Source organism: Cyrtonyx montezumae, unplaced genomic scaffold, assembly GCF_038088225.1.
Source record: "Cyrtonyx montezumae isolate F1298 unplaced genomic scaffold, pur_monq_1.0 scaffold_10, whole genome shotgun sequence".
NCBI classification, from domain to species: Eukaryota; Metazoa; Chordata; class Aves; order Galliformes; family Odontophoridae; genus Cyrtonyx; species Cyrtonyx montezumae.
This window is the reverse complement of record NW_027071826.1, coordinates 7,796,104-7,809,067: the sequence shown is the minus strand read 5'-3', so window position 1 is coordinate 7,809,067 and position 12,964 is coordinate 7,796,104. Positions and strand designations below refer to the sequence as shown.

Here is a 12,964-nt window from a genome sequence, read left to right as displayed (position 1 = left end):
AGGCAGGGACACCTCCCTCCAGAGCAGGTTGCTCACAGCCCCATTCAGCCTGACCTCGAATGCTTCCAGGGAAGGGGCACCCACAGCCCTTCTGGGCAACCTGTCCCAGTGTCTCACCACCCTCACAGGAAAGAATTTCTTCTAACATCTGATCTAAATCTGCCCTCCTCCAGTTTAAAGCCATTTCCCCTTGTCCTTTCACTACATGCCCTCACAAAAAGTCCTTCCCCAGCTTTCCTGTAGGCATGTACATGAGCACCAGTACACTTCCCAAACACAATCAAGCCAAGAAAAACCACAAACTGGCTGCTAACAGGAAACCCATTCACTACTTCGCATATTATCACTCTGCAGACATTCAGATAGCCTTGTCAGCACTCGGAAAGATTTGTATCTGCTCAGCCAAGGTTGCAGAAGGCTAAAGGCAGCTACAACTCAGAGGGACATGTCACCCACATCAGCCTAAAGCCAACAACGCGAGACAAGGCTGCCACACACACACAGCAGCCACTGGTCAATAGTTTATATTTTATCTTTAGAAATTTCGCCTGTTTTACCAAAACTGAGGAAAAATTGTGAAGGTAACAGAGGATGACAATAGTGAGACAAGGACACAAGCAGACACCTTGGTATAATCCAGACATAGCATTTGCACAGGAGAAGGTTACATCAGTTTTCAATTACAAGAGCCAATGGGAATCCTTTGGAAAATGGAAACCCAAACAAGACACACTGATAGGGCAGAAAGAAGGCTGAAGGGAGACGTCTAAAGACTCCAAAGAGCAGAGATCTACACTGGCACAGACCTTTTCCATGCAAGCCAATCAGTCAGCACTCTGCCCAATGAAAAAACCCAAGCTCTATGAACACTACAGATGGACATACCAGTGGCTGTCTGGGAGTAAGCCTAGGCCCTTAATCCAGAGTCATTAAATCCACTGGACCCACCCTAAATCCTGCAAACCTTTGCAATGACTTGCAACAACACTGCACACAGAGTTTATGCAGAGGCAAGGTACAGTGGAAGCTACTATTTCAGTTCCTGTACCACAGCAAAATGGGTAAACTTCTAGATCTCAGCTAGCCTTGGAAGTTGAGCACTATATCCCAGTTCAGAACGCTGGCAGACCCAGACAGGCTTTGACTGGTACCTCCTCATCTCAGACAATCATTTCATCAAGAAGCCACATCTACAACAACTGCGTAATTGTTACAGGAACAGATGTGCCTTGATGGTTGCTTCTTGTCTACATTCAAGGAGACCTAAAATTTATTGTTATTCCTGCTGTGCTCACTTACCACTTTGTGTTTTGGCTTTGTCATAGAAACTTCCATTTCTTCAGCACCTGAATTATCACTAGGAGAGCCAGATCTAAAATCCATCATCTCTTCCTCCTGTTTCTTGAGGCTGTCTGCTACAGTTTGGATGGCTTTTGTCCATTCTTCCCTGGCAAAATACAAGCAATGACATTTGTTACTTGTGACTTGAGATTACTGTCTTCCATATCAAGGGTCTCCAAGGAATACAGAACAATTAATGCTCTCAAACAAACCAATGCAACGTACACTGAATTATGTGCTTTCAAGCAATATAAAAATACATTTTTAAGAGCATTCTCAGGCTATGTTTTTATTACTAGAAAATAAAAGACAAGGGAAGTCCCCACAGTCCATATACAACTGAAGACTCTTCAGTAAACAAGACAGTCAGTCATCAGGTCAAGATATGACCTAGTGATACAGAGATTTACACAACAAAAGCAGACTTGCCAAAACCAAAAAGCAGAAGGATCCCACACTGCACAGCCCTAAGCAATTAAACACAGCTTCTCCATTCCTACAGTGCACTGAAACACGTATATCCAACTGCTGGGGGCACTATGCCACCTCTTCACACACATATCTCAAGTTTCAACAGCAAGGAATGTTCTAGGAGAAGTTTTAAGTTATTCCTCTCTTGGATAGATGGATGGCAGCAGCTCTTCTGCAAAGTTTAGCAGAATGTCAGCAAAAACAGTGACAGGGGCATGGTTACAAGGAAGTTTCCGCAGCTGTTTCAGCAACTGCTGCTCTACTACTGTCCTCTTTGATTCCTACACAGACCATCTTCCTTCCAATGAACTTCAGGAAATTCTACACTTTTGAAAGCTACTAAAGTGAGTTTTTGGCATTCAGCTTATTTCACTGTAAGTGTATGCAATACAAAACAAATAACCCAGTGACTTGCAGGGTTTTGGGAAGACCTGTACGGTGTAGAGGGGCTGAAGAGATGTTTTGTGGACTGTGAGATCTGACCACCTTTTATTGTCTTTTGAACCTTTATGGAATGGGATGTTGTGGTTTACTTGAAATTTCTGGGGCACTGGCTAAAGACTTCTTCCTGGGACACCTCAGATAAACTACTCCAAAAACAAGAGGAATATAAGTAGCCAATGCTGAGAAATGCTACACGTGATCTGTGATATATAGGAGAAGCCATAGCATCCTAAGCAATGTCAAATTTTTCACCAGTTCTATGAAATCATATAATGAAATATCAGGTAATAATAAAAAAATAAACAGCCAACCATCTGAACTGCAATTTCTGTTGGGTGAAATAAACAAAGTATTCCACACAGGAAGCCCATGGAAAAAGTACCTCACATAAGATTCTAATAAAACCTACATCTATTCCAGGTTTGTTTTTTTTTTTTTTTCCTTTGGGATTTTGCCTGAATAATGCAGCATCCATTTCTACTTTACAGATACAGAAGAAATCTAGGAATATTCCCTTCAACTCATCTCCAAGAGGGGAGACAGGTGTACAGAATCATAAGTTTGAGGTTAAGGAAAAGAAACAACCAAGAAATCACCCCTTCACTTTGTTCACCTAACACACACCTATGTGATGTATCTGCAAAAGGCTGCTCAACATTTGGCATCCAGCCCTCTCTGGGGCAGCAAGGTAATGCTAAACATAGGAATCGTTCCTGGATGTCTTCTCCTATGCTCCCAGCAGAGCCACCTCCATTAAGTCACACAGTCCTTTCTTTAACAGTCATTTTTGTTATTCAGAACTCACAAGAGAAGCTAAAGACCACCTCCACATCTGTTTCAAGATTTATTACTGACTTAGTCAAGATCGTGGCCTTCCTGAAGTGAATCTCCTTGATTTCTGGGATACCAGAATTTCACCTTCAACTTTTTTGCCTTAAGTTTGCACAACAGAGGACAGACACTAACACTCCAAGCCCTGCAGCGTCACCGAGCTGACTTCATTGGCTAGGAGGGAACAAAACAAGACTGAAATTTCCCCAAGTGGAAACTGTTATTCACTCACTTTAGGGTCAGTGACTGCAAAGCTACTAAACAAAACAAGGATAAGTTTATTTTTCTTTGCTTTAGCTTTCTTCTGAATACTGTAATAGAATCAAAAACGTTAAATAAGAAGCATCTTTAAATCACTACACACAAAGGCTACAGTACAAAAAAAGTAGAAGGTGTTAGGTAGAATTTGCTGATCTTAAAACCAAACATGTAGCAGCATTATACCTAGGGAAGACCATGGCTTTAAAATACTCCTTCCCCTAGGGCAATGATACTGGAATAATTTAAGTTCAGTTCCTGAAGAACAAGTAAATATTTAAATACTCTGTAGCTGTAAAGTAGCTGTGCTGGAAAACTCTTCTGTTAGGAGTCAGATCAATTCTCCAATGATGAGAGCACAGGATGCATGCTCTTAGCTTCGTTTCCTAACAGCTGAAACAGAAATCTGCACCTGCAGCAGATAACTATCACCTTTATTACCTAATTTGCATAAAACATTAGCAATCGGCAGTGATACTACTAACATTTTTTTCCTTTAAAAACAAGGAGTCTGTAAAGAAATAAGAAGGTCAGCGTTTTGATACAACTCAACTTCACTTGAATCTCTTTCACTTGTGTTCATCCTTCCAGAAACGTGCAGGTCAGAAACACTTCACATACCACGCAGTTCCCAGTGAGAAATGAAGCCTGTTTCCAGAAATAATTACCTGTGTGCACCTGTCTTTTCTGGATACCCAAACCAACACCGTTTCAGTGACAGACACAATCCTTCTGAAAAGCCAGCCCCTCAGTAAGGAACCTTCTATGCTAACAACACAAACTAAACATGAGTCAATCAAAAATTATTCGTTACTTTTCAGTCTAGATGTACATCACCTGATAAGAGCTTCAGGAAAGGACTTACAATTAATGCTGAACACTTGCATCTGCTTGTGTGAGTAGTTTTATGTATTAAATATGAATGAAACATACCGCTCCTCTGGAGTCTCCACATGAAATGTTCTTTCAATTACTGTGGTCCACTGGAGGCATCTAATGATAAATGTGTTTGGTTTAGGTCGTTCTGTCTTCATCAGCTGGCACTCTACCACAATCAAGGAAGAAAGAGTCATGGTACATAAGCAAGTTTAAATAATCATTTGTCTTTATTCTTATCTAGCAAACTGTTGCAATTAATCAGCCATTGAAATCTCTGTAAGTACTTCTTTAGGCAACTTGAAACAATTTACTGTGTTGATGAAACCAATAAATAGCTTGTGAGATAGCAATCTAAGCAGCACTGAGAACAAATTCTGCTTAGAAAGGCTCCACATTTGGTCTGCCCAGAGAGGTAAGTAGAAATGTGTTGTGATGACACAGAAGCCATTCAGACACAGATCCTGCACTCCAAAGGTCATCCGGAGAAGGAACACATGGACAAAGTCAGCTGATAGTGCAGCAATTACATCCACTGAGATTAAAGCCAAGCCTCTGCACTCCCACCCTCTGATGTTCCTGACATAAAATCCAGTCCCTGGCTGTCAAGTTGTTGCTCGAAAGTGTACTTGGCCATTTTTCATTGCTCTGACGGAGATCAGACTCTGACGGAAAGCGTTTCAGTCCCCAAACACTGGAGGGAACAGCAGACTGCAGGGCACACCCCAGAGGAGAGCCCATTCCAAACAGTGCCCAGACAGAGCCGCCACCGCCGCGCTGCGCCGGATGGACACGCAGTCCAAATCCCTGCCAGCAATCAAACAGAGCCTCAAAACTCTGAGGAAACATGGCCACGTTCAGAAATGCCACACACTTCATGAAGAATGGCCCCTGAAGAGCCGAGCACTATTTATTCATTTTTATATAAAATGAACACGCCTTCTGCTCAAAGCTTGGTAGGGCATGACGAGTGGTTACCCTTCAAATTTGGGCACCTGAACAAGGGTATGCAAATCATAAAAGCAACCAAAAAAAAAGAAAGAGAAAACACACACACAAAAACAACAAATGAGAAAAAGCTTGATGGCATGACAGGAGAAACCAAAGCACGACATTTTCCACATTTACATTAAAATAAAATCCAGTGCTAATTAAAAAGTTCCTCTTTGAGCAAACTGAAAATAGAGTGGAAGGATAATGGGAGAAGCGCCTTTCCATTAGGGATTCTTCCTAGCAATGAAACCACAAGCAGAAAGGAAGGCACTGTAAAGACCAGCAGAAATTGCTGAATGCCGGAGCTACGAACACGTTCAGCGGCACACGGAGCTCAGGATGGGATACGGCCACGTTATTAGTGAGGATTAACAGCCCGCGCCAGTAGGGATCCACCGCTACCGTTCCCTTAATTTTACTATTGCGAAAATTGAGAGTGCTCAGTTTTAAATTCAAGCTCTTAATTAGCACTAAGATAAAATATTTATTGACAGTGTTTTCGGGTGCTGCATTTTGGCAATATATTTCGTGCCTCATTTGCTGCTGGAATTATAAGGTTTTCAATGAGTAACTTTGCATTTTTCATGACAAGAAAATCTAATTTTTCTTTAATAGCATGCTGAGGTTATACTGCATCCTACTGAAGTACGGCAATTAGATAAGAGAAAGTTTATTAACGAGTCATGAAAAGGTTTTCATGTGATAAACAGCACTCCTTTATTCATCGAGATTAAAGGACTTCACAAAACAATGCTTCCAGAGTGCTGTGAACCTGCCCAGTGCAGACACAACAGATACTGAATTTGGCTGAAGACTTACAGATGAAAACAAGGCTATTTCTGATCTTCTGCAAATCCAGAACTCTTCCTTCACTCATCCAGGAGTACAACGTTATAAGGAAACAAACTGAGAGGTGTCGCTTATTTGAAACAGCCTTTTGGTGCATATTTAGTGCCTCAGAAGTAGTAGCACAGAGCTGTCTGTCAAGAAGGGGACCAAATAAATACCGCTGCTCTTCTCCCCAAGTCAGCACTGTTCATCGATATCTGTTAAGCTTGCTGATCCAGCAATCTTTAATGCGTACAGCAAGACGAATAATAGAGATTTGTCAGTTAATAACCACTATAATTCAAGTATGTCACATAGAAGTGTTTTGTTTAGTGAACAATATGCTGTCTAATTACCCTGCTCAATCATAACAGCACATGAAAAAAATACAGAAGGCTTTATTTTTAACTTGCCTCACCAGTGTGCTGCACATCACAGGTTTCAAAATGTTTGCAACTCCCACATCACTATATATGGGGAGAACTAGCTCATGGATCTTATCAATCAAGTTAGGAAGCAGTGGGCTTTTTCCTCCTTTTAGAACCAACGCAGTACGCTTTATAGTAGTTGGTAAGCTAAAGAAGCACCTAAAGCTGCCTCTTATTATCACGTATAGCAACAGGCACTGCTACAGCAGAGCACAAATACAGACTCTGCAGAATATGAGGCTGGATTCATGGCACACCTTGGGGTTCTGCTGTGAACACAGTCCCATTGCAGCTACCAGTTGGTGGCCATTTACCCACTTTGCTGACAGTTTCTCCTGTCAAACAGGACAGCATGCATATTCTCCATCTGCAACAAACTAAATACTAAGTAAACAGTAGCCCGTTAAAATAATTTAAATTGCTCTAAAGAACCTCTCATTCTTTCCTGGTTTGGTCTTTTAAAGTAAGTAGGACAGAGAAATTGTTCCTAACAGGAACAGACACCAAGACATTCAAATGTAAATTACCATTTCGTGTTTGAAAGACATTTAGTATTATCCCAGTGACTTTCTAAAATGTCACAATATTTGCTTCACCAGCACTTAAGCTAAAAGGCAGATTACTTGCGATGAAAGTGTCAAACTCTGCTCCCTATATAATGGCATCACACTTTGAACCAATAATGTCTAGATGAGCAGATTCCCCCCTGCCAAGTAGCACAGTGGCCAGAGGAGGTGGGAGCCCTGAGTTAGAGACCTACACTTAGGGTGGCCAGAATAGCAGCAGACACAGAAAATCTGCCCACTGATCCAGCCATTCTGCGCCCTGAGACAAATGCCTGACTGCAGATATCCAGCCCTGTCCCAAAAGGAGTGCTGACTGTTGAGCAATTATGTTTTCAGCTGTGCAGCAAAACCACTGCAGTCCACCCTCCTTTTGGAGGGCCAGAGAAATAATCCCTTCTTTCTAACAAGAATAGCCCTTCTCTGTCCACACTGCTTTTCACAATATACCACTCTCATGAGCTATACAGCTTTAAGGGCTTATAACTTAAAAGGCAGACATATATGGTAATCTGAGATTACAGTCAGTATGAAGGCCACTTACCTAGCAGATTTACAACACAGGCTCTATTGGTTATTGATCTGTGGGGCCCCTGGAGCATAACTATGTGGGTACTAGCATTCTTATTCCATCTACCTTAGTAGTGGTAAAGTGAGGAACAAGAACACAGGCATGACTCAGAGATCACCATCAGTGCTCGGGTACCACCTTCCACAGGTTTCATCAGAAACATGGGATCCCTTCCAAAGAACAGACTGACAGAGACAGCCTGCCATCTCATTAATATATATATATCACTAATTAACAAAAAAGTCAGGGCTATCATGATCGTGAGAACTAAAAGAAAAAGGAAAGTAACAGGATCAGTTCATGAGTCTTCTGCAGCATCCTCTGCAGTGCGGAGCCACGCTCTGTTCTGAGCATTCCTGCAGAGCTTGCTCCAGTTGACTCACATGAACTCGACAAGTTAACTCAAGTGAAAGCACAAGGCAAGCAGGTTCAAAGGGAAGCGTTGTGCTGCAAAACAAACTCAGGTAATGCAAGCGTGGAGGGTACCTAGAAAGGAACCACACATCAGATGCTAACAACACTGCATGCCAGTGCCTACATGAAAAATTAAATCCTGGTGAGGCTTCAGCTGCTCCAGTGAGATCCAAAGCACAGCAATGACTCGCAGTGTGCAGCCCAACCCCACGAGCACTGAGGTATTCCTGATCTGCCACTGGCTCTCCAGAGAGGAGCCTCTGCTAAGAACATCCTTCCACCCACCACCTCCCTGCAGTCCCTCTTATGGGGGCTCCACCTTACTGCACAGGCATGTGTCTTGTCTTTTTGACAATGCTCCGATACCATGGCAACAAACTTGTTTATATATAAATGCCAAGACTGACAAGCTCCATTTGCCAAAAAAAGCAACATATTCCTCTTGTGAAAATCAACATAAATTAACTCTTTCTGAAAGCAACGTGGACAAAGAGACATCCTTTTTTATTCCTTAGCAGTGATCTGCAGTAAATAATTACTGTAAGTAATGCAGTTAGCAGCAACAGAAGGGAAGCGTCCTGCAGAAAGTGCATTTGGTAAAAGCCTCTGGCTACAGACCAAGTGCTGAATTAATTCATGAATTCATAGCTTTCTGCCACTGTTTTTTACCTTTTAATCCATAAGGAGATACCCATCTAAAGAGAAAAGCACTATATCGTTAGTGAAGTAAAAATTCTAAGACAAATCTCTCACTAAAACGAGATAAAATTCTCCTGAGCTCTCCTGGAATCCTGCACTGAAGCACACCAGGCAACAGCATGCCCACTGCTCTCCCTGTCATCACTCACAACAGGTGTATGCCACTACCAGGGAAAATAAACATTCCCATTAATGCCTGGTGCTGCACAGCCCTCCTCCATGCCAAAGGTGATCAAAAATAAACCTGCTCAAACCTCTCAACCTGGAGATTTTCAAGAGAAGGGCAGACGTGGCATGGAGGGACATGTTTTAGTGAGCATGATGGGGATGGGTTGGACAGGATGACCTTGGAGGTCTTTTCCAAGGTTAACAATTCTCTGGTTCTATGACAAGATGAATCTCATGCAGTTCAAGCTGTAACAAGAAGGAAAGTGCCCTACACTTCCCTCTGCAGAGCTTTGGTTCCAGTAGTCATCAGAAACAGATCACTGCTAATAACAGGTGCCACAATGATCTATTTTTAAGCAGTGAAATGAGACACAGGCAGATCATGAGACAGGAAAGATCAAGAAGAGAAGAAAATAAAGGCTGGAAGTATGAAGAAAAAGGTTAAAAACATGAGAAAGATAAGGAAATGCTCCTCAGGTTCTTCTATCACATCCTGTGCTATGGCACCTGAGCAAAAATGAAAACGTTTGCATAGGACAGGGTGCAGAGCTTAGGAGATATTCTTATTTGCAAACCCTTTCGTTGGCTCTAAAAAAAGAAATATGGTTTTGTTTTCAAAAGGATGAAAAAATGAGTGTGTTTTATTAAAACCAGAGCTTGTTCCACGTTCTCTTTTGCTACCAGTCAAATAATTTCAATTGATATTAATGTCGCTTGCATCCAGATCTGGTGGCAGAACACAGGCTTAAATGCTTTGGCTGTGCCTTCTTGGTAAGTACTGCACACTTGGGTTAATTTTCACTTTGAAGTAACTTGCTGAATAACAGATGTACAAAATAGTAACAAGTAAACGTGTTTCATTCTATAACCAGAGACCATAAATTAGTAGAAAACTGCAAAACCCTTACAGCATCAAACCTACACAGTCATTATCGAGAAATATGGCGTCGTTTGGTTGTGTTCCTATTTTTTTCCCCTCAATCTGAATTAGACACATTAGTCTGTGCAGACTTGAATATGACTGATGCAGATTCCTAGGGCTACGACTGGGAAGTCAGCCCCCAAAGTGGATGGGAGAGCACATAAAACCACTTACGAGCTACTGAGAAGTTATTTAAAGGCGATTCCCGTTGGTCAACGTCTTGTGGCCGTTCCTTGTAGCCAATGAACGTGCCATCGTTCTTCAAAAGGAAATACCGTGGCCTCCACGTCTTGATGTATTCTCCTGAAGAGAAGAAAATGAATGGAAGAAGGAAGATACCATCAGAAACACCCCAAAGGACCGATTCACCAATACAGATGTATTTTTTTAAATACTGAAACTCCAACTCCTGACACAGCAGCAGCTTTAAGAACATTCAGTTCATTGTGATACGAGCAGTGGAAAAATACAAGCACCGAGTCAGATATTTTTAGTGATGCTACCATAAGAATGGACTTCACAAAAGGTAAACAGCTATGTTTTGTTCTTCTATCTATTCCTATTTCCATTCGAATTCTACAACATCTGCCTTAAATGCATTTTAAATTTTTAAAAAATCAGAGCAGATGTCCTATGTATTATTTTTGCTATTGTCATTTTTCATACTGACAAGTGGAGAAATTTTTTTCATTTACATTTTGCAGTGCAAGTATTTTAAACAATGGGTAATTTACTAATTAGTCAACGGCTTTATCAAACCAACAGTCATTTTTAGAACATAAAAAGATAATTCTCTGCTTACGTTACATAACATCACTCACTCCTCTCACAACATCTCAAGCATGAAACATGAGATATATCACAATACAAATGGAGAAAACATTGGATGATGTATAGCCACCACAAAGAAGAAAACAAGCATCTCTTCTGAAATACACCCCACCTTTGTTTTCAGAGAAGACATCCCTTGACCACAACATGCTACTGCTCATTTGAGTAACACTGGGCAGACAGTAGTGGATGACTATCACAGCCATGCTCAAAACCTTCAGTAGAAGAGCTGATAAAAACCTCAAGTGATTTATCAGAGCTACCCAACTGAGCTTCAAAGATGGCACACTAGGGTTTCACCTGTGTCTATTCTGGGAGTCAATGTGCCTCAGTTTCCTCTTGTGCTCACTGCCCATGCTGTTCCCATATCTCTAGGTCCTGCAGTAACATTTCCACGCAGCTGAATCACAAAAGCCTCACTTCAGGTGCTGCTCAACCCACGTTTCACCTTTGCCCATCCCCACCAACAACTGATTTAGAAAAGAAAAAACAAACCAAAGCTGTCACTGCAAACCACCCATAGCCGGGCAGCAGCTGCAGCCTCCTCCCTGCAGTAAGGTTTTGTGTTGGCCTGTTTGATCAACAGCAGGGAGAGGATGAGGGAACAGCCCAGACACCAAGCACTGCTCAGGTGAGCAGCAGCAGGTCTGAGCACCACCCCAGCACCCAGTGCCTGCTGCTCCACCTGCCAGTGAGCAATTCCAGCAGCAGCCAAGAGCAGGGAGAAGAAAAGGCTCCCGAAATTTGCTGCCTACAGCAACCTTCCGCTTTTCTCCCAGGTGCCGCTCGCATCTCGACTGTTGCTTTCAGGTGTTCAGCCCTTGGTTAAGCCTTTAACTTTCTATTCTAAAGCAAGAAATGAACACTGACTGCGTTACCCTTCAAAAAACATCAATTTGCACTGATCCAACAGCACAGTCAAAATAGATGAGAATAAAAGAAACAAGCAGAAACTTTTGCAACCTTTCTTTTAAAGACACCAGTTGCAGCTGCAAGTGTTATACTGACCTAGAAGAGCTTCAAAAAATGTCTCCGTCACTACAGGAATTTCAGAAGGACTCACCTAGAGCACTGTCATGGCATTAATAGGCAAGGCAGTAATTGTAGAAGGTTTTGTTGCCATCTTCTTAATTCTGACCTTAATTAAAAGCCAAAAACTTTCTGGGATCAGCAGGAGATTATGAAGCCTTTCACATTTAAATTATCAATCCAACTCAGCCCAGATCAGTGGGATTACTCCCATCTCATTACTATTACATCACAGATGGGACTACGGGAATAAGAAAACAGAGTGCACTTTGCCAGGTGAGCAGGTCGGGCAGGCAGCTGTCGGGACTCTGCGACACACCTGCCCTGTGTGAGTTTTCTTGACCTAAGCATATCCAGAAGAGCTAGGAGATGCCTTCCTTGTCCATCACACACCTATGCTTGTGACGAAATCCACACTGGATGGGATGTTAAAAGAACAAAAACAGCCAACCAACTGATGAGGGGCATGTTAGAGTCTTCGATTCTTGCCTAACGTATGTTACACATCTTCCCAGTCAGCGTTAACAAGAGACATTAACTTTTTTTTTTAAGATATTCTGAAAATAATACCTGATTATTTTCAGCAAAATATGCATAATTTTACACCAAATCATGCTCTACTGTCAGAACAGACTCCTCCTCTCCCTTATCCCATTTTATGTTTTATTAGAGGCTTATGCTTGGCTCTAATACTTCCTTGCAGCTTTATTCCACCGATCTGTTTCTGTTAGAAATACATCATCTAACAGGATTAATCACACAGTCCTTAAAATGGTGTATTCCATATATTCCACACACATCCTCCACACTCACACCTTCTGCCCCCCCATCCCTGGAGGAGCCCGAGGCCAGGCTGGATGGGGTCCTGGGCAGCCTCATCTAGTCAGGGCAACCAGCCCGCAGCAAGGGGATGGAGCTGGGTGGGCTTTAAGGTCCCTTCTGATCCAAACCATTCTGTGACTCTGTGGTTCTACATTTCTATCATTTACCATTCACCCGAAGTGAAAAACCAGGCAGTTCATTAGCATTTCACAAGGACCACTCTGCTCAGACTTTCATTGGCTTACTGCTTTCGCTGGTTCAGGTTCCTCATCTAACTTTTTAATTAGTAAATAAGTAAATAAACTTCTTTTTCCACGTCTGGAGCTTAATGAATGCTGCGACATGGCAAGCTCACACATTATTGATTACTGCTCTCGCCAAGGACAGTACAAAGCACACTGCAGCATCTGCAGTGTACATTTTATTATGTAACAAGCTCTGAGATTATACTCCTGCACCTTGCAGCAGCAGCACG

At 42.1% G+C, this 12,964-nt stretch overlaps 1 protein-coding gene across 1 annotated transcript in view; it reads right to left on the bottom strand.

Moving 5' to 3' along the window:
- Positions 1–12,964, bottom strand: part of AKT1 (AKT serine/threonine kinase 1) — a 65,750-nt gene that overhangs the window by 19,347 nt on the left and 33,439 nt on the right. Inside the window, exons 3-5 of the mRNA XM_065749479.1 lie at positions 9,982–10,110; positions 4,279–4,390; positions 1,300–1,447 (exon numbers count right to left, since the gene is read on the bottom strand). Coding sequence (XP_065605551.1) covers positions 1,300–1,447; positions 4,279–4,390; positions 9,982–10,110 — 389 coding nt within the window. The remainder of the gene's footprint in view (positions 1–1,299; positions 1,448–4,278; positions 4,391–9,981; positions 10,111–12,964) is intronic.